General features: G+C 45.6%; 1 protein-coding gene across 1 annotated transcript in view; it reads left to right on the top strand.

Annotated features, from left to right (window-relative positions):
• Window positions 1–27499, top strand: part of LOC121577556 (low-density lipoprotein receptor-related protein 1-like) — a 199402-nt gene that overhangs the window by 131630 nt on the left and 40273 nt on the right. The window contains exons 29-64 of the mRNA XM_045225247.1: window positions 1874–2101; window positions 2360–2534; window positions 4405–4499; window positions 4606–4755; window positions 4987–5127; window positions 5302–5427; window positions 6318–6449; window positions 6668–6802; window positions 7869–7998; window positions 8113–8239; window positions 9758–9909; window positions 10188–10312; window positions 10712–11083; window positions 15776–15965; window positions 16521–16725; window positions 16845–17037; window positions 17763–17894; window positions 18153–18281; window positions 18376–18495; window positions 18626–18739; window positions 19058–19204; window positions 20299–20421; window positions 20551–20667; window positions 20825–20953; window positions 21121–21243; window positions 21403–21543; window positions 21793–21980; window positions 23262–23445; window positions 23638–23723; window positions 23845–23964; window positions 24072–24259; window positions 24476–24681; window positions 24876–25064; window positions 25184–25332; window positions 25914–26007; window positions 26106–26342. Of these exons, the coding sequence (XP_045081182.1) occupies window positions 1874–2101; window positions 2360–2534; window positions 4405–4499; window positions 4606–4755; window positions 4987–5127; window positions 5302–5427; window positions 6318–6449; window positions 6668–6802; window positions 7869–7998; window positions 8113–8239; window positions 9758–9909; window positions 10188–10312; window positions 10712–11083; window positions 15776–15965; window positions 16521–16725; window positions 16845–17037; window positions 17763–17894; window positions 18153–18281; window positions 18376–18495; window positions 18626–18739; window positions 19058–19204; window positions 20299–20421; window positions 20551–20667; window positions 20825–20953; window positions 21121–21243; window positions 21403–21543; window positions 21793–21980; window positions 23262–23445; window positions 23638–23723; window positions 23845–23964; window positions 24072–24259; window positions 24476–24681; window positions 24876–25064; window positions 25184–25332; window positions 25914–26007; window positions 26106–26342 (5592 nt within the window). The remainder of the gene's footprint in view (window positions 1–1873; window positions 2102–2359; window positions 2535–4404; window positions 4500–4605; window positions 4756–4986; window positions 5128–5301; window positions 5428–6317; window positions 6450–6667; window positions 6803–7868; window positions 7999–8112; window positions 8240–9757; window positions 9910–10187; window positions 10313–10711; window positions 11084–15775; window positions 15966–16520; window positions 16726–16844; window positions 17038–17762; window positions 17895–18152; window positions 18282–18375; window positions 18496–18625; window positions 18740–19057; window positions 19205–20298; window positions 20422–20550; window positions 20668–20824; window positions 20954–21120; window positions 21244–21402; window positions 21544–21792; window positions 21981–23261; window positions 23446–23637; window positions 23724–23844; window positions 23965–24071; window positions 24260–24475; window positions 24682–24875; window positions 25065–25183; window positions 25333–25913; window positions 26008–26105; window positions 26343–27499) is intronic.

Here is a 27499-nt window from a genome sequence, read left to right as displayed (position 1 = left end):
GATCACTCTCCTGAATATCCCCAGCCATGGCTTTGTGTCACAGTTCATACACACACACACACACACACAGGATTATCTCCTGGAGTCTGTCACTTAAGACAGTTTGAGGAGTTTAAGCCTTGTCTCTAAACTGAAGGGTGTGTGTGCGTACGTGCGCGCGTCAAACTGTGTGTGTGTTTAGTATTCAGGGGAGCAGTTTCTATTATCTGCGGTGTAATGGAGGCCCACTCTGTTTAATGCAGGCATCAGCCACAACTTTGTCATTCACAACCTAGAGCACAACACACACGCCTGGGCTATCTGATCTAGACATGCTGAGACGAGTCATTACTGCACCTCTATACACACACACACATATGGTATACACACATGGGAATGCCACAGTGCAGACTAATGTAGATACCATGCATCAACGCTGACTGAACTAATTTAGAACACAATCATGGCTCTGCCATTTAGTCAGCCTGCCAAGTACAATCAGTTAACACACACACACACCTGACTCCTGACCAATGTTCCTGCTTAGCTGCGTGCGTTACTGCCGCACAGAACAAATATCAGCCACGCAGAGAAGCATGAGCTTGAACTTAATGCAACTTTCTAGAGTTTTTCCCGATAGTTAACACTGTCAACGTTTCCCTTTACTGTTGGAGTTGTGATTGAATCAATGCAATATTAGCCACTTTCAGTGCAACATACCGAAACAAAACCCACTATGCAAGACTTTGTTTTGCATACTATGCAAGAGATGTTATTGTAGTCAGAACGCATTGGAGTAGGATTCTATTACATTGACAGGCACGACTCAGAGCTGCAGTAGGCCTAAGTATATGCAAATCAACCATTGCCATATATGGATCTGTGCCATTTACTTTGAATTAGACTGTTTACAGCATGAGCGGTTGCGCTTGTTTTGAGATCAAAGCGAGAGCTACATGTAGCCACGTGTGCACATTTGTTCATATCCTTTGCTAATTAGTGAGTTATTAGCCCAGTTATAGACCATTTGTAGTCAGAAATGGGGGAGTGATTGCTTCCTACAAGAGCACAAAACGTGTACATTTCTAGACATCTTTGAAAAGTGAGTCAGGTAAAGAGCTTTTTTTTTGTCTTAAAGGGGCAGTGTTGTATTTTGAGACAGGCTTGAATAAGCTAAGTAGCCAATACGCAGAGGGTAACATAATTTGTCTGATTCTCTGTAATAATGCTATGGGAATAATGATGCATTTTATTTGTAAAGTGGTTTCTTCCATCAAACAACACAACATTTTCAGTCCCTCCTTGTCTGAAGGACAAGTGGATAAACAGGTTAATGTCAAGCCCTGCATGTTTTTTTTCAAAAGTCTCATGGAATGTAGGCCTACATTGACCACCACACATTGGCTGCTACTATATACTGAATTATAGAACAACTATTTCCATGTTAAAATGTTATGGGATGCATTTTCTCCATTGTTTTTGATGGTAGGCCACTCTAGTAGGTGTACAATAGCCACCGTAGCCTACTTGACCGCTGTTAAAACTGTAACTTAAAGCGGGTACAGCCTCAGTGTTCACAGTAAACGCGCGCAGGAAGTTGCACAGAATTTTCACAATGTTCAAGTTTGCGCTCAGCAGACATGAAATTTGCTCAGTGCCGAAAATAATTAGAGGGAACATTGGTCCTGACTGCTTGTTATTGTGGGGGATTGTATTGAGTGGATGCGTAAGTGGCAAAGACATTTCACACACACGCGCACACACACTTGCACACACTCTATCACAATTTAACCCTTTCCTACAGTAATTTCCCGCAGTGTATTCCCATGCAATCAGATAGACCATCCTCACACACACACACTCCCCTCTCCTCCCTCTCTCTCGCCCCATCCAGAGTCCCGTCAGTTCCTGCTGTATACCCGTCAGATAGAGATCAGGGGAGTGGACATAGACAACCCCTACTATAACTACATCATCTCCTTCACGGTGCCAGACATAGACAACGTGACTGTGGTGGACTATGATGCTCTGGAGAACCGTATCTACTGGTCAGACGTCCGCACTCAAACCATCAAGAGAGCCTTCATCAACGGGACTGGAGTGGAGACTGTAGTGTCTGCTGGTAGGGAATATACTGTGGGAATATCTAACCTACTTAGGTTAATGAAATAACTATAGATTGAATGAGTCAATCAGTCAAACCTTTCATGTAGGGCTTCTAATTGGTTATCAGTAAGGGGTAGTTCACCCAAATTACAAAGTGACATATTGGTGAGTATCCTTGTCCAAAGAATATATATTTTGTAATTTGGATGAACTATTCCGTTAATGAAATTGCATATTTTTGTGTCGTCTCATGAATAACTTTGTCTTCCCCAAGACCTGCCCAACGCCCATGGTCTGGCAGTAGATTGGGTGTCTAGGAACCTGTTCTGGACCAGTTATGATGCCAATAAGAAACAGATCAATGTGGCCAGACTGGACGGATCCTTTAAGAACGCTGTCATCCAGGGCCTGGATAAACCCCACTGTCTGGTGCTGCACCCTATACTGGGGTAGGTAGAACACACACACACACGCACACGCACACGCCCAACACACACACACACACACACACCCCACACCCCAACACACTCACACACAGAGACCATCTGGCTGTCAGGCAGGCTCCCCACTGCTAGCAGTCTGCCATGATAGGCAGGGTAGTTTAGATGATGGCTGACCTCTAGCAAAGAGGTCTCCCACTCTAGATGGGACTCTAATTCCTCTCTCATCTTTCCCTTTTCATCTCTCCCTCTCCCTCTGTCTCTCTCTCTTTCCTCTTTCTCAAAAGATTGCTGCTGTGCTGAGTGCCAGACACACTGTCACACACTGGCCCCACTCTCGCTCTCTGTGTCTCAATTTCTCTCTGCCCCTCTCTCTCTCCTCCATTTTCTTATCTTACTCTCTCCATTTCAATCTTTCCCTCTAACTCTTTTTCCTGAGTCCCTCTCTCTCTTCATTTCTATTTCTCTCTCTTACACACTCCCTCTCTCACTTGCTCTCACTCCTTTTCTCTCTCTTTCGCTATGACTCTGTATTTCTTTCTCTCTTGCTCCCTTTCTGTCTTTTGGTCTTTAAAGAGACAATGGCTCAGCAGGCATACATCTGCTCCTAAAATCACTAACAGACATTGTATGTGTTTTTCTTTGTGTGTGTGTGCTCTTCTTTGTCGATGTGCGTTTGTGAGTATGCGTGGGGCGGACGCACAGGGGATATTTTCTTTGAGAATGCCTCTGCCTTTTTTTGTGTTTTCTGAGAAACCTATTTAAGCTGAGGAATGTTTCCGATCTGGGCTGTGCTGCTTGCATGGGGGAAACCAGAAGCAGATGCTGAAGACTTCTCCTCTTTCCTACACACACACACACACACACACACACACACACACACACACTGCCTAGAATGAATCCAGGACAGGAGGGGGTGGGGAAAGGGGGGTAGGGGAGAGACAGACAGACATGAGAGACTAGGAGGTTTAAATTGTTTTCAGGAACTGTATTGAAACGCATAATAACTAAGCAAATGCAGGGTGCGGTGGAAGTGGTTGTTTTTGAGAGGAAGTGGAGGGGGCGGAAGAGGGGGGGTGGTGGGGGTAATTACCTCCTTGATTAAATAGTGAAACTCATGCTAAAGCAATCACAAATACATATGAATTGCCCTATATTTTTTAGATGGGCATCGCATCAAGTGTGTTTTTGCGAGCGCGCATTAGTGTTTCATAGTAGTCTTTGAATGCATATGTTTCTGCTAATGTGTTTTGTTTTCATGAGTCTGTCTGTTTCTGCCCACTTTTGTGTGTAGCGTGCATATGCCTCTGACAGAGAGAGTGTGAGAATTTCCAATAAAGAAATGGAGAGAAAGAGAAGCCATTTATGGGGCATTAAATTGACTACACTAGCCCAGCCCCACTGACATGTTTTCTGCTTGGCCTAACCCAATCAACATCCACCCACCCACACTGTTCTAAACTAGTCTTGACCCTGCAATAAAAGCAGGCTCCTGTGCTTTATACCCAATAAAAGATGCTGCTATTAAAACACTGACGTTTTTACATAGATTGTAAACTAGCTGTATAACTACAGACATTTACATCTGTCAAGGAGACGTTCAGTAGATATACAGTCACCAAATGTAGGCTATAGTTAGGCTTATGCTGTTGAATGTTTTGCTAGTTTTGCGCAACAATTTATTTTCTCGCTAAAAAATATGTATGATTGTTGTGATATGTGTTGCCTAATTGTGTGTGTGAACTGAATAAACCGCTTTCACACATTTAAACATTATAATAATACAGACTATTAGGTGCTATCAAGGCTAACAAACGAAAGGTATTTTTCCAGCAGTGCTTTCAGTAGCATGATATGACATTTTGTCTCTGTGCTCCAGGAAGCTGTACTGGACCGATGGAGACAACATCACCATGGCCAACACTGATGGCAGCAACCACAGTGTCCTCTTCACCAATCAGAAAGGCCCAGTGGGTGAGTGGCTCTGTGAAAAAAAAAATGTGTGCACTATATAGGGAATAGTTTGCCATTTGGGGTACAGCCGTAATTGCCTCTCTCTCCATCTCTCCTCTGTCTCCAGGTCTGTCCATAGACTTTGACACAGAGCAGCTGTACTGGATCAGCTCAGGGAACAGCACCATCAGCCGCTGTAAGCTGGACGGTTCGGGTCTAGAGGTTCTGGAGGGAGTCAAAGGCAAACTGACCAAGGCCACAGCTCTGGCCATCATGGGTACGTAACATGGCTCCACTCTTACTAGGATTGTACATTCTGCCTTCTAGCTGCATTTCGCTTTCGGTTCTGAAGTGTTTGAATACTCACCCATGGCTGCTACAGTAGGTCACAACTTTTGATTATTAGTGTGATCGGAGTATGAAAATGATGGGTCATTTTGATTGGCCCACTTGTGTGAAGAGATGAAATGATGTCATTTTGTGATTGGCTCTTGTGTGCTGTATGTAGGTGAGAAGCTATGGTGGGCGGACCAGGGGACTGACCAGATAGGAACCTGTGACAAGAGCGACGGAGGGAACTGGAAGGTCCTGAGAAACAGCACCTCACCCATGATGCACATGAAAATCTACAACGAGACTGTGCAGAAAGGTGTGTGTGTGTGCGTGCTTGCGTTTGGGCACCATGGTAGCTACTAGATTAGAAATAACCATTTTAACCTATGCGTGCAAATACGTATTTGTCTTGTTTTTACTCTATAAACGTAGACAGGTGTTTGTGTGGTGCAGGTTCCTCAGCATGTGTGTTTATGTGTTGTGTTTCCAGGCACTAATCTGTGCAGTAATAACAATGGAGACTGTTCCCAGCTGTGCCTGCCCACCTCTCCGACCACACGAGCCTGCATGTGTACCGCTGGATACAGCCTCAGGAGTGGACAACAGTCCTGCGAGGGTGAGATGCACACACACACACAGCGCATGCAAGGACGGAGGGACACACACACACACACACACACTGTGAATACGTTATTTATAATGATCAAAAATATAAACGCAACATGAAAAGTGTTGGTCCCATGTTTCATGAGCTGAAATAAAAAATCCTAGACATTTTCCATACGCATACAGTTTATTTCTCTCAAATGTTGTACACAAATGTGTTTACATCCCTGTTAGTGAACATTTTTTTTGGGGGGATTTCTGTCTGTAATAAAGCCCTGTTGTGGGGGAAAACTCATTCTGATCGGCTGCGCCCCTGCCCGGTGATGTGAAATCCATAGATTAGGGCCTATATATATTTTAATTGACTGATTTCCTTATATGAACTGTAACTCAGTAAAAATCTCTGAAATGTTTGCATGTTGCGTTTATATTTTCAGTGTAGATCTTTATTTGGATATTTGAAAGGTTTTAGATGCCTGGTCTTACAGTCAAACAAAACATTACCTCAGCCATTAGTCAATCAAACAAAAGCTACATATCACATTTGGACATGCTATATTTAGCAAAACAGAGATTAGTATAATATGTTCTCAAATTCATTCATTTGTTTTCATCTGGAAGGATACATGAATGTGTCTTGTACTGCCACTGATCGACTCTAAGTGTGTCTTTTTGAGAATGTTCCTACATACATTTCTGGCCAAATGTATTGGCACCCTTGCACTTTTCTTAAATAATTCTCAATTTCTTCTAAAATAATAACCAAAAGTTTATTTCAATTTCAACTTATTTGAGAAGAAATTGGGAATTATTTAAGGAAAGTGCGGAAGGGTGCCAATATATTTGTCCGTAACAGTATATCCAATGCTAAACTTTGGGTAATGTTTCACTTGGCCTCAGGTGTGGGCTCCTTCCTGCTTTACTCTGTTCATGAGGGCATCCGTGGCATCCCACTGGACCCCTCGGACAAGTCAGATGCTCTGGTGCCAGTGTCGGGCACCTCCCTGGCCGTGGGCATAGACTTCCATGCAGGTATGGATACACACACACACACACAGCCACCTTGGAGAGAGGGGTTTTCACACTATATATAACCAAAGTAGATCAGTAGTGAGGAAAGATATCATGAATATATGCTGAATCCAGACAATATGGTAGATTCATTCCACATTAACCTGTTAATGAGTGTGATAGGTATAGTATATATACTGTACTGTAATGTACTTTTGCGATGACCGTCTCCCCTCCAGACAATGACACTATCTACTGGGTGGACATGGGCCTGAGCACCATCAGCAGAGCTAAGAGAGACCAGACCTGGAGAGAAGACGTGGTCACTAATGGTATAGGCAGAGTGGAGGGCATCGCTGTGGACTGGATCGCTGGTAAAGCACACACACACGCGCATGTACATACCAACTCGTACTGTACAAACACTCACACATTCGCACCTATCACAGACTCACGTGTGACACACTTCACAGCTTTACAGAAGAGAGATGAGATTCTCATTCTGCTCACATCCTCACCTCTGCAAGGTCAGAGAGGGAGAGGTGGGGAGAGGGAGATGGAGAGGTGGGGGAAAGAGAGATGGAGAGGTGGTGGGGAGAGGGAGAGGTGGGGAGAGGGAGAGGTGGGGAGAGGGAGAGGGAGAGGTGGGGGGAAAGGGAGAGGTGGGGGGAAAGAGAAAGGGAGAGGTGGGGGAAAGGGAGAGGTAGGGAGAGGTAGGGAGAGGTAGGGGTAGGGAGAGGTAGGGGTAGGGAGAGGTAGGGAGAGGGAGAGGTAGGGGAGAGGGAGAGGTGGGGGAGGGAGAGGGAGAGGGAGAGGGAAAGGGAAAGGTGGGGAGAGGAGGAGAGGAGAGGAGAGGAGAGGAGAGGAGAGGAGAGGAGAGGAGAGGAGAGGAGAGGAGAGGAGAGGAGAGGAGAGGAGAGGGAGAGGTGGGGAAAGAGAGAGGGAGATAAAGGCAGAGGGAAGGGGAAGCTAAAAGAAGAGGAGAAAAATAAACCAAGAGGAAGAGGGGTAGACCCAGGAGATGGGAAGAAGCCCAGAGGTGCCTGTATAGCCCAGGTCACATGACAGGGGTGTGGACAGAGCGAAGCCTTACTGCAGTATGTGTAATGAACACTGCAGTATTCCATCAACCCTCTGAGGTTACGCTGGGAAACCCCTTTTACACCCCAACACCAACCCAACAATAATGACTGCATTCTCCATTAGCTTAGTTGTATTTAGATGTAGTGTTATATACAGTGGCAATATACATGTATTTACCCCACAACATACAGTAACCTTCCGCAGAACTCCTGAATCAGTTAGACTATTGTGGTTGATCCCATTGAAGCTCTTGTACTGTAAAACATGTTGATTGTTTAAAAGACACTGTAGCTAAAGTGTGACAGGTCTGTATTATTGTTGTATTGAGTGTTGGTGCTCTGTCTTGACCCTCCATAGGGAACATCTACTGGACTGACCAGGGCTTTGATGTGATTGAGGTGGCTAGACTGAATGGATCCTTCCGCTACGTGGTCATCACCCAGGGCCTGGACAAGCCCCGTGCCATCACTGTCCACCCAGAGAAAGGGTGAGGACAGTGGGGGGAGGGGGTAACCCTAACCTCTAACCTCTGTTAAATGGAGGGAAAGAGAATAGTGACCTCTCTCTTACTGTGTATATATTTGTGTGTGTGTGTTTACAGGTATCTGTTCTGGACAGAGTGGGGTCAGTACCCACGGATCGAGAGGTCTCGCCTGGACGGTTCTCAGAGAGCTGTACTGGTCAACGTCAGCATCAGCTGGCCTAATGGCATCTCCATAGACTACCAGGTATGGTATAACACACAAACTCTCTCTCTCACACACACACACATATACAGTGCTATGAAAAAGTATTTGCCCCCTTTCTAATTTTCTCTACTTTTGCATATTTGTGATACTGAATGTTATCAGATCTTCAACCAAAACCTAATATTAGATAAAGGGAACATAAGTGAACAAATAACACAACAATTACATATTTATTTCATAAACAAAGTCATGCAACACCCATTTCCCCTGTGTGAAAAAGTAATTGCCCCCTTACACTCAATAACTGGTTGTGCCACCTTTAGCTGCAATAACTCCAACCAAATGCTTCCTGTAGTTGTTGATCAGTCTCTCACATCGCTGTGGAGGAATTTTGGCCCACTCTTCCATGCAGAACTGCTTTAACTCAGTGACGTGTGGGTTTTCAAGCATGAACTGCTCGTTTCAAGTCCTGCCACAACATCTCAATTGGGATTAGGTCTGGACTTTGACTAGGCCATTCCAAAACTTCTAATTTGTTGCTTTTTAGCAATTTTCATGTAGACTTGATTGTGTGTTTTGGATCATTGTCTTGCTGCATGACCCAGCTGCGCTTCAGCTCACAGACGGATGGTCTGACATTCTCCTGTAGAATTCTCTGATACAGAGCAGAATTCATGGTTCCTTCTATTAAGGCAAGTCATCCAGTTCCTGAGGCAGCAAAGCATCCCCAAACCATCACACCACCACCACCATGCTTGACCTTTGGTATGATGTTCTTACTGTGGAATGCAGAGTTTGGTTTTCACCAGGCATTACTGGAACCATGTCGTCCAAAAAGTTATACTTTTGAATCATCTATCCATAGAATGTTCTTCCAAGAGTCTTGATGATCATCCAGGTCCTTTTTGGCAAACTTGAGTCAACTTTTTGGACGAGATGGTCCCATTATGCACATCAATAAGGGATCATAGTTTTACTGAGTATGCCAAACATTAGGAACACCTTCCTAATATTGAGTTGCACGCCCCCTTTTGCCCTCAGGACAGCCTCAATTCATCGGGTCATGGACTCTACAAGGTGTTGAAAGCATTTCACAGGGATGCTGGCCCATGTTGACTCCAATGCTTCCCACAGTTGTGTCAAGTTGGCTGGATGTCCTTTGGGTGGTGGACCATTCATGATCCACATGGGAAACTGTTGAGTGTGAAAAACCCAGCAGCATTGCAGATCTTGCACACTCAAACCGGTGTGCCTGGAACCTACTACCATACCCTGTTCAAAGGCACTTCAATATTTTGTCTTGCCCATCACCCTTTGAATGGCACACATACACAATCCATGTCTCAAGGCTTAAAAATCATTCTTTAACCTGTCTCCTCCCCTTCATCTACACTGATTTGAAGTGGATTTAACAAATGACATCAATAAGGGATCATAGTTTTCACCTGGTCAGTCTGTCATGGAAAGAGCAGGTGTTCTTAATGTTTTGTATACTCAGCGTATATACACACAAACACACACAGAACTCACTGTCTTGCGATGTGTGTGTGTGTGCAGGAGGGTCTTCTGTACTGGTGTGATGCTCGTACAGACAAGATAGAGCGTATCAACCTGGAGACCGGAGAGAACAGAGAGGTGGTGCTGGCAAACAACAACATGGACATGTTCTCTCTCTCTGTGTTTGAAAGCTACATCTACTGGAGTGACAGGTCCGTGTCCATCGGTCTGTCTGTCGGTCTCTCTCTCTACATGTATCTCGCTCTCGCTCTCGCTCTCGCTCTCTGTGTGTGTGTGTGTGTTACATTCACTCCTCCACTTATTCATTGCATCTATAATTCATTCACAATCGCTCTCTGTCATGTCACCTTCCTTCTCAGTCGTTGTCTCTCACTTGTTATTTTACTTAGTCTGTCTCTCTCCCTGATGTCATGTCTCTCTCTCTCTCTCGCTCCCCCCTCCCCACTCCCTCCTCTCTGGCCTGTCTTAGGACTCATGCCAATGGCTCCATAAAGCGAGGCAGCAAAGACAACGCTACAGACTCTGTGCCCCTGCGCACTGGCATCGGAGTACAGCTCAAAGACATCAAAGTGTTCAACAGGGCCAGGCAGCAAGGTGGGCAGGAGCCATGTACTGTGGATGTGTTAGTTTAGAGAGTCTACTCAAATGTGGCAATAATGCTGTAGTTTGGCCAGTAACCGAAAGGTCGCTGGTTCGAATACCCAAGCCGATAGGTGAAAGATATGTCTGTGTCCTTGAGCAAGGCACTTAACCCTAATTTGTTCCAGTGGCGCCATACTACTATGGCTGACCCTGTAAACAACACATTGCCCCTACCCGGTGTGTGACAATAAAAAAAATATATAATAATTATAATAGACTTATTTGATATACCTAACCCATTCAATATGCTTTTATTAATCTTGCCATTTAATTTCATATTTGAACATAAAATGATCTGCCTACTTAATTGTCCCATCCCCCAGTGAATATGAAATATGTTTCTCTACACAGGAACTAATGTGTGTAAGGATAACAATGGAGGGTGCCAGCAACTGTGTCTTTTCCGTGGCAACGCAGATCGTACATGTGCCTGTGCTCACGGTATGTTGGCTGAGGATGGACGTGGTTGCCGTGACTACGACGGCTACTTACTCTACTCTGAACGGACTATTCTAAAGAGTGTTCACCTATCGGATGAAAATAATCTAAACGCTCCTATAAAACCATTTGAGGACCCTGAACACATGAAGAATGTTATAGCTCTGACGTTTGACTACCGTGGAGGAGGGAAAGGAGCCAATCGCATCTTCTTTAGTGACATCCACTTTGGGAACATTCAGCAGATCAATGATGATGGTTTGGACCGCAAGATGGTGGTGGAAAGTAAGTTACTCACCCTCCTCTATATTCAACGCTCTTATTCATACAATCTGTTATCATCCCCCTAATCCTATAGCAATCCATCTCCTCTCTTCCCTCATAACCCATACTCCATTGATTTACCCTGTTGTGAATGTGATGTGATAAGGCCAAGTGAATGTACGTAAGCACTAGTTAATCAGGTTATTTGACTTTGAGAAATGTGATTAAACGTTTTCCCACCGTTAGACGGTTCTCTCACCCAATTAGTGAAGTATCATCTTTCATCCCTCCCTCCCTCCCTCCCTCCCTCCCCCTCCCTCCCTCCCTCCCTCCCTCCCTCCCTCCCTCCCTCCCTCCCTCCATCCTCCTCCTCCACTGAAAACAAACCCTCTGTGGTGGTGATATACAGCAGACCCCTCAATGAATATCAGTCTCCAGGAAGAAACAGCAGGGGTTTCTAAAAGAGAAAGTCCTACAAAACTTGTTTTGGACCTCCAACTGATAAACATGACAGGAAAACCTTGTCACAAACTCTATTCGTTCTTTGAGTCTGGAAAACAAAGTGGAAAGCTTTCATATCTACCTCAGTTTGGGAACACACTGTACACAACAACATAACCCAGACTGAGGCACAGATAGACCTTCATTCTCTTCATCTCAGAAGAACATAACAGAAATAAAGAACATTTGGCGGAAGAATGGCATTACTGTTACTGTGTACGATCACTCACATCCTTTAAAAAACTCATTTTTACTAGCAGAAATGTCTTTCTCCAGGATGTCTCTGTTCTCTGCCATGTCCCAGGAGGCTCTCTAGACAGAGGCCTTCGATTCTCACAGTGTTCAGATCCTCCTTTACTTCAAGTGCTATCCCTCAGTTGAACCTTGGAGCTGAAGAGCTTCATACCACAGCTTAGTGTTATAGTTGTGTATCAGGGAGATTTGGGTAGAAACGGTTTTGTAGTTGTAGAGCTGTTTTTGTGCCGTTCTCAGACATGAGATTTTCAGTCCCCATAAAGTACAGTCAGGGCGCAGGCGGGGAGTGTGCATAATTATTAGGCAAGTTGTATGTTTGAGGATTAATTGTATTATTGAACAAGGTAGGTTGCAGTTCTGGAATATGACAGCATTGGAGGATAATGGGTTCCTGGTAGCTTCATTTTGATTCTTCTCAAATCTTTGGCAGTTAATTTGCGTCTTTTTTTCTCAACACGGTTCTTGCGACCCTGTTGACTATTTGCAACAAAACGTTTGATGGTTCTGTGATCACGCCCCAATATTTTAGCAATTTCAAGAGTGCTGCATCCCTCTGAAATACTTTTTACAATTTTTGACTTTTCAGAGTCAGTTAAATCTATTTTTTGGCCCATTTTGCCTGAGGAAAAGAAGCTGCCTAATAATTATACACACCTTGATATAGGGTGTTGATCTTCTTAGGCCACACCCTCCCTCATTACACAAATACACATGGTATGCTTAAATCAAATAAGCATTCCAGTTTATACAGCTTGGAGTTGGGAAATATGCATAATAATGATGATATGGTCAAAATACTGACTTGCCTAATAATTGTGCACACAGTGTAGTGTTGAGCTAGCCGCCGGGCTCTCCGTCTCTCCCCAGGATTCCTGCTACGTCCGACCTCCGCTGACAGTGGAGGCCGGCTGGGTCTGTGTTGCTGAGCTCTAAACACTGGATGTCTCTGTCTCCTGTCAGCTCACGTCAGAAAGCTTCTCCGCATGACGTCTCAATCAGTTTTCTACTGCTAAGCAATCGACAGTCTGCCTATTCAAAGCCCACAGGAAGGAATTTCTGGAGAGATAGAGGGAGGGAGGGTGCTGAAGGAAGGGGTCAATCACAATAAAAAATTTGAACTCTTGTGTGGTCTGTACTGTACGGCTTTGACAGTGAAAACCGAGGGAGATGGGTTGGTCTGTTGTCAGTGGGAGGACCTGTTCTGGACAACTAAAGCTGCTCAGAGTTTGTCACCACACACACACTCACTCACTCACTCACTCACAACATGAGAAATCCGGGTAATTATTGACATGTGGCCTGAGAGCACACACTCAGCTGGGGTGTTGTGGTCTGTTATCACAGCCAGATAAATGCCATAAAATGTGTGTGAAGCTCAGGATAAGCTCCTGGATAAGCTACCAAGCTCCTCCATTTCAGCTCCTCTGTAAGGCAGCACACAGAACAGAGATCTACTGCAAAGAATGGTGTGAAGAAACGAGAAACGAGGATGTGAGAGTATAGTCTTGCGGGCTGACGATTTATTAAAAGCACCGAAGAGAGAGGAAATTGAAAGGGAGCTGATTTAGTGTTGCACTTCATAAATTTTTTAAAATGTTGATTTATGAGAGGGGTAAACCAGGGGGAGTTATTTTAACATCGCACACCTTTGCTCTGCAATCCAGCTTTTAGGTCCTTAGCTCGGTTTCGTTCATAATCTTTCACAATAGGCTGGCAGCCAGTCCATGACTCATGTCTGGGGAGTTGAGATGGAGAGATGTAGGTGAAGTGCAGAGTGTCCCACCTTGTGTTGAACCTCCCAGAGACACTGGCCAGACCTGTGATGTACTTTGTGTTTTCACACTTTCAGCCAATTTTTTGTGAACTCAGTCTCAGTGCGGTTCGCTTAATTTTTTGTGCAGTGTAAACTCTCCAAAGGAACTCCGACGACTCAAAAGAGCCCCCGAAGCGAACCGAACTGAGATCATCTTGAGAGGTGGTCTGAATTCTGTCCGCTTGAATTCCATGGTCTGGTTCCCTTTTTTAGGGCAATGTGAACACAAAGCTCCTCAGGCTCATTTGTCATTATTCCCAAACACACACTAGACTACTGCAACACAACACTGTTACCCCTGCCATAGGTAGCATGGCGGGAGGAGCGTTGGGCGCTGGATCGAATCCCCGAGCTGACAAGGTGAAAATATGTCATTCTGCCCCTGAGCAAAGCAGTTAACCCACTGTTCCCCGGGCGCCGAAGACAAGGATGTCGATTAAGGCAGCCCTCTGTACCTCTCTGATTCAGAGGGGTTGGGTTAAATGCGGAAGACACAGTTCAGTTGAATGCATTCAGTTATATAACTGACTAGGTATTCCACTTTCCCTAACCCCTCACATTGATTGTGGTCCTCTGTAGCTCAATTGGTAGAGCATGGCGCTTGTAACGCCAGGGTAGTGGGTTCAATCCCCAGGACCACCCATACGTAAAAATGTATGCACACATTACTTTAAGTCGCTTTGGATAAAAGCGTCTGCTAAATGGCATAATAATAATAATAATAATAATAATAATAATAATAATAATAATAATAATAATAATTGGTGCCACATAAGAGAGAAGATGATGATGTACAGGTTTGCATAAAAAACGTGTGCTGTTTTTGGATATTGATTACCGATTGTCAAGGATGCACAGATACGTGTGGAGTTTATAGTTTGAGATTATTTGTTTACAATATGTGATCAATAGGTTAAGAGCACTTTATAAGCTGTTTATTCCATTGTGGGATTTGAATAGTGTGAGAAGACGACAACATATTTGGTGAGAAGAGAATCACAACAGGGTACAAAATCTATTCTAGCTCTTAAAGGGGCACATTTGGTGTACAATTTACAATTACAGCATTATTTAATCTGCAGTTATTCTTCTGCTATTTATTCACGTAGCAGTGTGAATGCAAAGTGGACACAGACCACAAAATAGGTGAAGTGAACTAGCAAAAGAGTTGAGTCATTCAAAGGCAAGGGCAGTGTGAATACAAAGAGAACTGAGTTATTTTGCTTTAAAGAGGACTGAGATATGTTCTTTTAAAAAGGACTATATGTGAAAACACCCTTAAATCATTCCAGTCCCTCTGTTTCTCTGGGATAACAAGCAGGTGACTATTAGTCTTTTGGCAAAATGAGTTGTGCATGACTGTGTGTTGTGTGTAACTCCAAAGTGTCCTTGGCAGATGTGTTTGTGTCTGTGTGTGAGAGAGTGTGACTGTGCGTGTGTCTCCACCACCAGAGCAGCAGGTCTCTCCCAGTCTCTCTCTCTCCCAGTGCAGCACAGTGTGTTCCTCCATCTTGGCCAGCTCTCCACTCCTCAGTCTCCTCTGCTCTGAGCTGGGGTGTGGTGGGCTTGGCTGGGGTGGGGTGGGCTGGGCTACCTCAGCCAGTTACTCATTAGAAGGCTGTGGAGCAGAAAAATGCAGTGAACATTCTCAGTGAAAAAGAGCAATGGCATGGGATATGCTGCTAGCTGTTAGCCATTTCTGTCATGACCTTTTGGAAAGCTGTTAGTTGGATGAAAGCCTTAGATCAGAGTGTTCTAGATCATTACCAGTGGCCTGTCATGTCCTCCGTACGTAGTCTCTGTACCTCCTCTGCTATGTCATCCTGCTCTGCTCTGTACGGTCTGCGCTGTCCGCCAGCTCTGTGCTACTGCCAGTCATGTCCTCCGTACGTAGTCTCTGTACCTCCTCTGCTATGGCATCCTGCTCTGCTCTGTACGGTCTGCGCTGTCCGCCAGCTCTGTGCTACTGCCAGTCATGTCCTTTTAACATGCAACTGGGGTTGATGTGTGTGTTTGTCGCTTCTCCTCCCTCCCTCCGTCTCTTTCTTTCCCTGCCCTTTTTTCTCTCTGTTCCCCCCCCCCATCTCTGCTCATCCTACCTCTTTCGCTCTCTCTCCCCTTCTTTCCCCCTCTCTCCCTATTAGATGTGGGTTCGGTGGAGGGCCTGGCGTACCATCGTGGCTGGGACACTCTGTACTGGACCAGCTATACCACCTCTACCATCACCCGCCACACAGTGAACCAGAACCGCTGGGGCGCCTGGGACCGCGACGTCGTGGTCACCATGTCTGGAAATGACCACCCCCGGGCCTTCGTACTGGACGAGTGTCAGAAGTGAGTGTCTCTTGGACCGTAATGGTCATAAATCGCAATGTTACAAGTTTCTGACCCAGATCATAGGGTTTTAATTTATATGGATTTGATTAGTCTTTATTACATTGTCAGGTATCTGATGCTTGACCGTTGCAGTTCATCTGAAACTAGCTACTGTTCCCATATTCCCATATACTGATCCTTATCATAAGGTTTTGAATGGATTAAAGGGACCGTATAGATAGCTTAGCTTTACTGTAAGTAGATTTTCATTGATTTTCTCACTGCCTCTCTCTGGATAGTGTTTAACTAATCAAATCATGCACCACTTTGGAATCTTAATATAATCTGGTCATTTAGCAGATCCATTGATCCAAAGTGACAAAGTTAACTAATATATTCAGTATGCTGTATACAGTATGTGGCCCATGCGAGAAGCTATAAATCTGGTGTTGGAATGGAAGCACCATGCTTAAACCAATTGTGCCATTTGAATCAGAAACCCATCACTGTCGTGGACGTTTACACACATCTGCATTATATACTCAAGTTCCCTCTTGTGTTGTCACCCACCAGCCTGATGTTCTGGACCAACTGGAACGAGCAGTCCCCCAGTATCATGCGTGCCACCCTGTCTGGTAACAATGTACTGGTGATCATCGGGAGTGACATCCGCACCCCAAACGGCCTGGCCATAGACCACCGTGCTGAGAAACTCTACTTCTCCGACGCCACCCTGGACAAGATCGAACGTTGCGAGTATGATGGCAGCCGGCGCTATGTGAGTGACACACACACACACACACACACACACAGACACAGAGATTATGTACACACAAAAACCCACCCACACTCACAAAGCCCACTCATTGGTTTAACTTTCCCTGCTGCCCCCTGTAGGTGGTGTTGAAGAATGAGCCAGTCCATCCGTTTGGCCTGGCGGTGTATGGGGACTACATCTTCTGGACTGACTGGGTCCGCAGGGCCGTCCTCAGGGCCAACAAATACGTGGGCGGAGACATGAAACTCCTCAGAGCCGACATCCCCCAGCAGCCAATGGGCATAGTCGCTGTGGCCAACGACACCAATAGCTGTGAGTTCTAAGGAAAGAGGTTGGGGTTTGGGTGGATGTTTTTTTTTGGAGGGGGGGCAGATAAAGGAGTGGGTGATTGGGGGGTTGGCGGGGGCAAGCAGAGTGATACACACACACACACACACACACATATACCTGCATACACACACACACACACACCTGCTGCGCCACCAAAGTTAATGAGGTGCCAGAAGTAATCAGAGAGTGTGACACAGCTGAGAGGAGCTCCATACACCTGAGAATCCACTGCCCCATCCATCACCCTGTACACACACACACACACACCCCATCTTCTGTTCCAACAGTTCCATGCCACCTCGTCCAGTTCAATTCACACTTGTTCATTTCAGTGAGCTTTCAATCTCCCTCTTTCACTCCAAATCAATGGCTCTATCTTTCTTAACCCCCCCCCCCCCATACACACACACACACACACACACACACATTCTACCTCAACATTGACTTCCTACTTGCCTACGTCCTCCCCACTCTCACTCACAACACACACAGTGAACCCGTGGTAATTGCAACAAATCCTATTTAGATTGTGTCAGTTTATATTAGGCTCAAGTAGCAGGAGAGCTGTGTTGGTTTCTGAACACTGTTTGTGTGTGTGTGTGTGTGTGTGTGTGTGTGTGTGTGTGTGTGTATGTGTGCGTGCGTGCGTGTCGAATGCATGTGCGGGAGTGTGCATGCATGTTCTAACCCTCTCTCTCTGTGTGTAGGTGAGTTCTCGCCTTGTCGGTTGAACAACGGAGGTTGTCAGGACCTGTGTATCCTGACCTCAGAGGGCAGGGTCAACTGTACGTGCCGTGGCGATGGCGAGAGGAAACTGCTGGAGGACAACACCTGCGTTGGTGAGAAAGGGGGGAGGAGGAGACAAGAGCGGGGAAGAGGGAATAGGGAAGGGTATGGAGAAATGAGAGAACTAGTGCATGGGGAGGGAGAGTGGATGAGAGCATTTTGTCATGTCATTAATGATGTAAGAACAGCCAATGGTGCTAATGTTTCAAGCCTACTTTGGAACATTCAGCACTAAAACCATGTTATTTTTATGATGGTGCAGTTAAGTGTCTCTTTCCCCTTCTCCTTTTCTCTCTCTCCATCTCTATCAGCCCTGAACACCACATGCAGCAGTGTAGATGAGTTTGAGTGTGGGAACGGAGACTGTGTGAACTACACTCTGACCTGTGATGGTATGGCCCACTGCAAGGACAAGTCAGACGAGAAACAGTCCTACTGCGGTGAGTGAGACAGACGGGGACATTGCTTTACAGTACCTCTATAAGCCATAATGTAATGTTTCTAATGATATCTTCTCCTGCCCCTCGGCTCCAGCTAACCGTGTTTGTAAGAAGGGCTACAGGCGGTGTGTGAACGGCCGGTGTGTGGGACACAGCTCCTGGTGTAACGGACAGGACGACTGTGGGGACAACTCAGACGAACTCTTTTGCAACAGTAAGCAGTGCTAGCTATCTCATGCAGTGTACCCTCTGGGGGCTAGTTTGTGGTGGTTTTTCTGTGGACATTTTGTATGTTTGTGTGTAGTATTTCACCAGTGTAACGTGTGTGTGTGTGTGTGTTTCAGCCACCCTGTGCACAGCAGAGCAGTTCCAGTGCAGAGACGGACGCTGCATCACCAACTCCAGCAAGTGTAACCAGGTGGTGGACTGTGAGGACGCCAGCGATGAGATGAACTGCTGTGAGTCACCTTGGACGCCAGACGAACCTTAGAACCTAGTTTCAACTAAATCTAACAATAGTTTCAACTCTAACCCAGACCTAACTCTTGACTTGACTCAACTCATGAAAGACCACAGACTAATCTTTAGACTAGACTCAACTAAATCTAACATCAAACGTAACTCTAAACCAGACTTAACTCTAGACTACCTCAGTCAGGATTGCGCTGTATAATGTTACCTTACAGTTAGATACGATGCTAAAGCTAATGAACTAGATTAGTTTTTAGACAGACTTTATTAGACTCACTGTGTAACCTCTGCCCTCTGTTCTGCAGCCACCGACTGTTCCAGCTACTTCCGTCTGGGGGTGAAGGGTGTGATCTTCCAGAAGTGTGAGTTCACCAGCCTCTGTTACACCCCCTTCTGGGTGTGTGATGGAGCCAACGACTGTGGAGACTACTCTGACGAGAGGAACTGCCCAGGTGAACACACACATGCGGACGCATGCACACACACATGCACACATAGATGCCGCACACACACAAAGATAGACACTTAAACACACGCACAATGAACTGCAACATCTCAAATGTTTCCTGGGTGTTGTCCTTGTGGACTCAGCGTATGTCATTAAAGCAGCCAGCTGCTGGAGGAGCCCCCAGAGTTTACATTAAAACACAAACATTTGGACTCTTCAAAATCAAATCAAGCTTTATTTATACAGCACATTCAGACATGGAATGCAATACCACCATATGCTTCACAGGAAAAAAAACAATGAAAATAAAAGCTGAAATATTTACTACACAACAAACATAAGATAAATAAACAAAATAATGACAAAAACAGAACAAGCAAAGCTGAAAAGATATGTTTTAAGATCTCTTTTAAATATGTCCACAGTTTCAGCCCCCTCAGGTTCTCTGGCAGGCTATTCCAGATGCTGGGGGCATAATAATTAAATGCTGCCTCTCCATGCCTCTTGGACCTAGGCTTTGGGATAGTTAAAAGGCCAGTGCCAGAGGACCTGAGGGACCTACTGGGTACATAACCTAAAAGCATGTCTGACATGTATTGGGGTGCACAATCGTGGATTGATTTAAAAACCAATAGAATAATTAATTCTAAAACTCACAGGCAGCCAGTGCAGAGACCTTAAAACAAGTTTGTGTGCTCTCCGTCTGGTCTTGGTCAGTACCCGTGCTGCAGCATTCTGTATGTTTTGCAGTTGACCAATGGCTTTATTCGTTAGACCAGACAAGAGAGCATTACAGTAGTCAAGCCTGCTTGTAATAAAAGCATGGATGAGTCTCTCTGTATCAGCCTGAGAGAGAAAACACAGCCATTAACACAGCACATGTGTTGCATCTATTAAACTCTTTAAAATACAAGATAAGTGCGAAATTTGCAAAATTGATTACAAATATAATTGTTTGTCTGTCAGTAAACAAGACAAATATGCCAATCTATTACAAACATGCTACTCTTGCCGTGAGTTTCATATATCTGTTTATTTAGTGCCACTCTACTTTAATATTACTATATTAACCACTCTGTCTGTCTGTTTGTCAAACAGACCGGAGGAAGACCAAGTGCTTTGCTCCATTCTTTGCGTGTCCCAGTGGTCGCTGTATTCCTATAAGCTGGACCTGCGACAAGGAGAACGACTGTGAGAATGGAGCTGACGAGGCCCACTGTGGTCAGTTCAACTCAGCTGCCTTTTTACTGGATTCACTGCTAATATTCATGGTCTTTCACCACACATTTTTGACTGACTTTCTTTCTCTACATCGCCCCACCCGCTTTGCTTTCTTGCCCTTTCCTTTAGATAAGTTTTGCTCGGCCAGCCAGTTTCAGTGCGGTAACCACCGCTGTATCCCCAACCACTGGGTATGTGACGGTGCTGACGACTGTGGTGACGGGACTGACGAGGACGGCAAGTGCAGTGAGTGTCATTCACGTCAAACACGCAACCTCTCACTATGAAACAGGGAGGACACTTATGTGGAAATCGACAGAGTGGAAATACTAGACTTATTCAAAACAAATGTACTCAAAACTCTTCTGTCTCCCCTCCTCCCCACTTGCCTCTTTTCTGACAGAGAATAAGACGTGTAGTCCACATGCCTTCCAGTGTCCTGGCTCTCATGTGTGTGTTCCCCAGCACTGGAAGTGTGACGGGGACATGGACTGTCCTGACGGGGTGGATGAGAGTGTCAAGGCTGGATGTGGTGAGTAGTGGATCAGTCCGAGGAATGGATTATTATTGATACCTGATCGATGTTTACCTATGGAAGTATGTCCTATGCAAGTCATCGTTATATCATTACTTGTTACACAGATTGTTTTCATAATGCAGTACCTTATTGACTGACTGATGTCTGTGTCTGTGTGTCAGTGTTCAACAACACCTGTGATGCGAATGAGTTCATGTGCCAAAACAGACAGTGCATCCCCAAACACTTTGTGTGTGACCATGACAATGACTGCAGTGATGGCTCTGACGAGTTCCTAGAGTGTGGTGAGTGGATGACCCTTGACTCCCGTTGTCCCAGGGTACCATGTCTCTTACACTCACACACTATCATATATTATAATTGTGACTGTGTGCTAGTCTTTAACATTTTGAGTGAATAAACTGTTTTTATCATAGGAAGTAACCTAAGCATTGTCCTTCCAGAGTACCCTAAGTGTGGGCCCAATGAGTTCCGTTGTGCCAACGGCCGTTGCCTCCTCCAGAGCTCCTGGGAGTGTGACGGAGAGTTCGACTGTCATGACCACTCTGACGAAGCCCCTAAGAACCCCCGCTGTAACGACCCAGGTTAGAGAGAGACACACACACAGAGAGATGGTGCTTACTGTCTATTTGCTCTGGGGGCTAAGAGATCTCCTTCTCAGCCCACTATTTGCAAGGAAGTTTAAGGAATTTACTAAATCCCTGCTAAATTGGTCAATCGGATTTAGTCCAATGTGTGGACCAAGTCCCCTCTTCCTTAAATATTCACTCACTATTCTCCTCTTCTGACCCACCCTCTTTCAACCTCTCCTCCAACCCCTCTTACCGAAACAGAGAAGAAGTGTAACGACACGGCATACGCCTGCGGTAACGGGAACTGTGTCAACGAGACACTGCTATGTGACCGTAATGACGACTGCGGTGACGGCACTGACGAGCTCAACTGCTTCATCAATGAGTGTCTGAACAGCAAGCTCAGTGGCTGCTCCCAGCTCTGTGAGGATCTCAAGATAGGCTTCAAGGTAAGGATGCACCTACAGTACCAGTCAAAGTCTGGACACACCTGCTCATTCAAGGGTTTTTCTTAATTTTTTACTATTTTCTACATTGTAGAGTAATAGTGAAGACAACAAAACTATGAAATAAGACATATGGAATCATGTAGGAACCTAAAAAGTGTTAAACAAATCAAAATATAGTTCAGATGTTTGATTTTTCAAAGTAGCCACCCTTTGCCTTGAGCTTTGCACATTCTTGGCATTATCTCAACCAGCTGCACTTGGAATGCTTTTCCAACAGTCTTGAAGGAGTTCCCACATATGCTGAGCACTTGTTGGCTGCTTTTCCTTCACTCTGCGGTCCAACTCATCCCTAACCATCTCAATTGGGTTGAGGTTGGGTGATTGTGGAGGCCAGGTCATCTGATGCAGCACTCCATCACTCTCCTTCTTGGTCAAATAGCCCTTACACGGCCTGGAGGTGTGTTCAGTCATTGTCCTGATGAAAAACAAACGATAGTCCCACTATGCACAAACCAGATTGGATGGCGTAACTTATCCTCTGCAGCAGAGGTAACTCTGGGTCTTCCTTTCCTGTGGCGGTCCTCATGAGAGCCAGTTTCATCATAGCACTTGAAGAAACGTTCAACGTTCTTGACATTTTCCGAATTGACTGACCTTCATGTCTTAAAGTAATGATGGGCTGTCATTTCTCTTTGCTTATTTGAGCTGTGCTTGCCATAATATAGACTTGGTCTTTTACCAAATAGGGCTATCTTCTGTATACCACCCCTACCTTGTCACAACACAACTGATAGGCTCAAACGCAATAACTTTTAAGGAGGCACACCTGTTAACTGAAATACATTCCAGGTGACTACCTCATGAAGCTGGTTGAGAGAATGCCAAGAGTGTGTAAAGCTGTCATCAAGGCAAATGGTGGCTATTTGAAGATTCTCAAATATAAAATATATTTTGATTTGTTTAACACTTTTTTGGTTACTACATGATTCCATATGTGTTATTTCATAGTTTTGATGTCTTCACTATTATTCTACAATGTAGAAAATAGTATAAATAAAGAAAAACCCTTGAATGAGTAGGTGTGTACAAGCTTTTGACTGGTACTGTACATCTGGAGAGCGTCTCTAAAATGAATAGTTAATGATGATGACTTTTAATTTGTAGTCGTTACCATTTATATTGTCAACTACGTAACAACTATTGACGGAAAGGTTAACAACTGTGAAGTAGTACACACAGCCTTACCTGTCCTGTCCTCTCCTCTCCTGTGTGACCGTGCAGTGCAGATGCCATCCTGGCTTCCGTCTGAAGGATGATGGGAAGACGTGCGTGGACATAGACGAGTGTACGACCAGCTACCCCTGCACCCAGCGCTGCATCAATACCCACGGATCCTTCCATTGTCTCTGTGTGGAGGGCTTCCAGCTCAGCCCCAGCGACCCCACCATCTGCAAGTCCACCTCCGGTAAGACATGGAGGGGTGTAATGTGGTGTATGGGGGGTTAAGATCTGAAGGGGCGTATGGGGGTTGGTTGCACCATAGAGCTCTACCCACGGAATCAATCACATCTTAATTAATAAGCTTCATGCATGTGTGAAGAGGGACTCAGTTTGAGCTTGTTGACCTAATCTACATCAAAATATATATTTTGTCCAGAGGAGGAGCCCTTCCTGATCTTTGCCAATCGTTACTACTTGAGGAAACTCAACCTGGATGGTTCCAACTACACCCTGCTCAAACAGGTGAGACTGGAGCCTCAACACCTCATAGACTTGCAAACAGGTTGAAATAACCCATTGCACCCTTTGACCATCACACTAAATTGATCTCTTCTCTCCCATTTTGTGTGTGTGTATGCATTAGGGTCTGAACAATGCGGTGGCGCTGGATTTTGACTACAGACAGCAGATGATCTACTGGACAGACGTGACCACTCAGGGCAGCATGATACGACGCATGCACATCAACGGCAGCGATGTACAGGTCAGTGTGGGTCCATGACCTTTTGACCTCTTAGAAACATACAACATTTGATTGGTACATTTGGACGAAAGGAACTGAACCAGGACTTCTGATTGGCTCTTTGGCAGGTTCTTCACCGCACATCTCTCAGCAACCCTGATGGTCTAGCTGTTGATTGGGTGGGAGGGAACCTGTACTGGTGTGACAAGGGGCGGGACACCATCGAGGTGTCAAAGCTGACCGGGGCCTACCGGACGGTCCTGGTCAACACCGGTCTGAGGGAACCACGCGCTGTGGCAGTCGACGTACGAAACGGGTATGAACATAAATATAACTTTAAGATTTTCTCATTGAGTGCTGCTCAAATATTGAATATAGTGTTCAAATGTTGAGTATATAGGATTTATTATTTTAGTACAAGAGAGAATGGCATTGATCCTAACTTTGCTGAGAATGTAGTGCGATATTATGACCACTCACATGGGTGTCCTGAGTGGTTCTGAAGCCTCTCACTGAGCTGTGTCCCTGCCAGGTACCTGTACTGGTCCGACTGGGGTGACAACCCCCACATAGGGAGGATAGGGATGGATGGCGCCAACAGGACTGTGATTGTAGAGGACAGGATCACCTGGCCCAACGGCCTCACTCTGGACTTCATCAACGACCGCATCTACTGGGCAGACGCCAGAGAGGACTACATCGAGTTTGCCAGCCTGGATGGAACCAACAGACACACGGGTAACACACACAGTCACACACACACACTATCATACACACATCTTTTGATACATATATTGATATTACAACACACACATGAAACAGAACTCACATACACTATACACACCACACACATCAGTAAATACATCACTGTTGGTAGACAATCCGCTTGTTTCTGACGTGTCTGTTTCTCTGTGTGCTTCCCCACCCTGCAGTGCTGCGCCAGGACATCCCCCACATCTTTGCCATGACTCTGTTTGAGGAGTACATCTACTGGACCGACTGGGAGACCAAGTCCATCAACAGGTGTCACAAAACCCTGGGCACCAACAAGACCATGCTGATCAGCACCCTGCACCGGCCCATGGACATCCACATCTACCACCCTTACCGCCAGCCAGAGGGTATGAGTAAGTCTACTGTTACTGCCACCTAAACACCCAGTCATCTATGGATGTGTGCTTGCACTCCCCTGACCTGGGCCTAATGTGTGTGTATGTGTGTGTGTTTGGTTAACCCACAGTGGCCAACCACCCATGTCAGACCAACAATGGAGGATGCAGTAACCTGTGCCTGCTGTCGCCTGGTGGGGGGTACAAGTGTGCCTGTCCCACTAACTTCTACCTGTCCAGTGATGGGAGGCAGTGTATGTCCAACTGCACCGCCAGTCAGGTGAGTTTAGCCAACTTGTCTCTTAGCTGTTTCATGATGTTGTGTGTCCTTCTCTGCCTTTATGTAGTAGTAGTGCGTACAGCCCAGTACATCACTGGGGCCAAGCTTCCTGCCATCCAGGACCGATATACTAGGCGGTGTCAGAGGAAGGCCCAAAATAGTCAAAAACCACCACCCGGACTATTTGCATTGACCCCCCCCCTTTGTTTTTACACTGCTGCTACTCGCTGTTTATTATCTATGCATAGTCACTTTACCCCTACCTACATGTACAAATTACCTCGACTAACCTGTAGCCCCGCACATTGACTCGGTACCTTTACCTCCTGTATATAGCCTCAGTATTGTTATTTTATTGTGTTACTTTTTTGTATACTTTTTATTTTTTATTTAGTAAATATTTTCTTAACTGCATTGTTGGTTAAGGATATGTAAGAAAGCATTTCACGGTAATAACATTTGATATGATGTAGTCAGAATGAATCTTTCCTCTCTCTCTTCCTCCACCGTCTCTTTCTTCCTCGGTCCCTCTTGCTTTCCCCCTCTCTATCCATCTCTTCTCTCTCTCTCGTTCCCTGCAGTTTGTGTGTAAGAACGACAAGTGCATTCCGTTCTGGTGGAAGTGTGACACAGAGGATGATTGTGGGGATCGGTCAGACGAGCCTGCGGAATGCCGTGAGTGACCGACAGTCCTAGTCCATGAACACTATCTATCATAGCTGTACTGTATTGGAGTCCTGGTTGACTGATGTTGTATTGGTATCACCCTGTAGCTGAGTTCAAGTGCAGGCCAGGCCAGTTCCAGTGTGGTACAGGTATCTGTACCAACCCAGCCTACATCTGTGACGGAGACAACGACTGCCAGGACAACTCTGACGAGGCAAACTGTGACATCCACGTGTGTCTGCCCAGTCAGTTTAAGTGTAGGCACCCCAGCCGCTGTATCCCTGGGATCTTCCGCTGTAACGGCCAGGACAACTGTGGAGAGGGGGAGGACGAGATAGACTGCCGTGAGTAGACTGCCTTGACTACTAGTATGGAGGGGTTAAAAAAAAAGGGAATATGGACAGGGGTTAAAGTTCTCCTTCACTGCGACGGATTTCTGTCATATGGATTCTGGAGAGGTGGGTTTTTTTTGGGGGGGGGGGGGGGTGTAGATCAGCTTTAATATTGCAGATTCTAGCTTCCATCAATGTAATTGTCTGCATCATTTCTAATCCCCTGTGTGTGTTTGTGTGTGGACACCCCTTTAAATTAGTGGATTCAGCTAGTTTAGCCACACCGTTGCTGACAGGTGTATAAAATCGAGCACACAGCATGCAATCTTCATAGACAAACATCGGCAGTAGAATGGCCTTACTGAAGAGCTCAGTGACTGTCAACGTGGCACTGTCATAGGATGCAACCTTTCCAACAAGTCAGTTCGTCAAATTTCTGCCCTGCTACAGCTGCCCCGGTCAACTGTAAGTGTTGTTATTGTGAAGTGGAAACGTCTAGGAGCAACAACGGCTCAGCTGTGAAGTGGTAGGCCACACGAGCTCACAGAACTGGATTGCCAAGTGCTGAAGCGCGTAGCATGTAAAAATTGTCTGTCCTCGGTTGCAACACTCACTACAGAGTTCCAAACTGCCTCTGGAAGCAATGTCAGCACAAGAACTGTTCGTCGGGAGCTTCATGAAGTGGGTTTCCATGGCCGAGCAGCTGCACACAAGCCTAAAATCACCATGCGCTCGCCGCCATTGGACTCTGAAGCAATGGAAACGCGTTCTCTGGAGTGATGCATCACGCTTCACCATCTGTCAGTCCGACAGACTAATCTGGGTTTGGCGGATGCCAGGAGAACGCTACCTGCCCCAATGCAAAATGCCAACTGTAATATTTGGTGGAGGAGGAATAATGGTCTGGGGCTGTTTTTCATGGTTCGTGCTAGGCCACTTAGTTCCAGTGGAGGGAAATCTTAACGCTACAGCATACAATGACATTCTAAACGACTCTGTGCTTCCAACTTTGTGGCAACAGTTTCAACATGACAATGCCCCCATGCACAAAGCGAGGTCCATACAGAAATGGTTTGTCGAGATCAGTGTGGAAGAACTTGACTGGCCTGCACATAGCCCTGACCTCAACCCCATCGAACAGCTTTGGGATGAATTGGAACGCTGACTGC

This window comes from Coregonus clupeaformis, chromosome 15 (genome assembly GCF_020615455.1).
Source record: "Coregonus clupeaformis isolate EN_2021a chromosome 15, ASM2061545v1, whole genome shotgun sequence".
NCBI lineage: Eukaryota > Metazoa > Chordata > Actinopteri > Salmoniformes > Salmonidae > Coregonus > Coregonus clupeaformis.
Note: the sequence above shows the minus strand (reverse complement) of the source record. Positions and strands in the feature narration are given on the sequence as shown.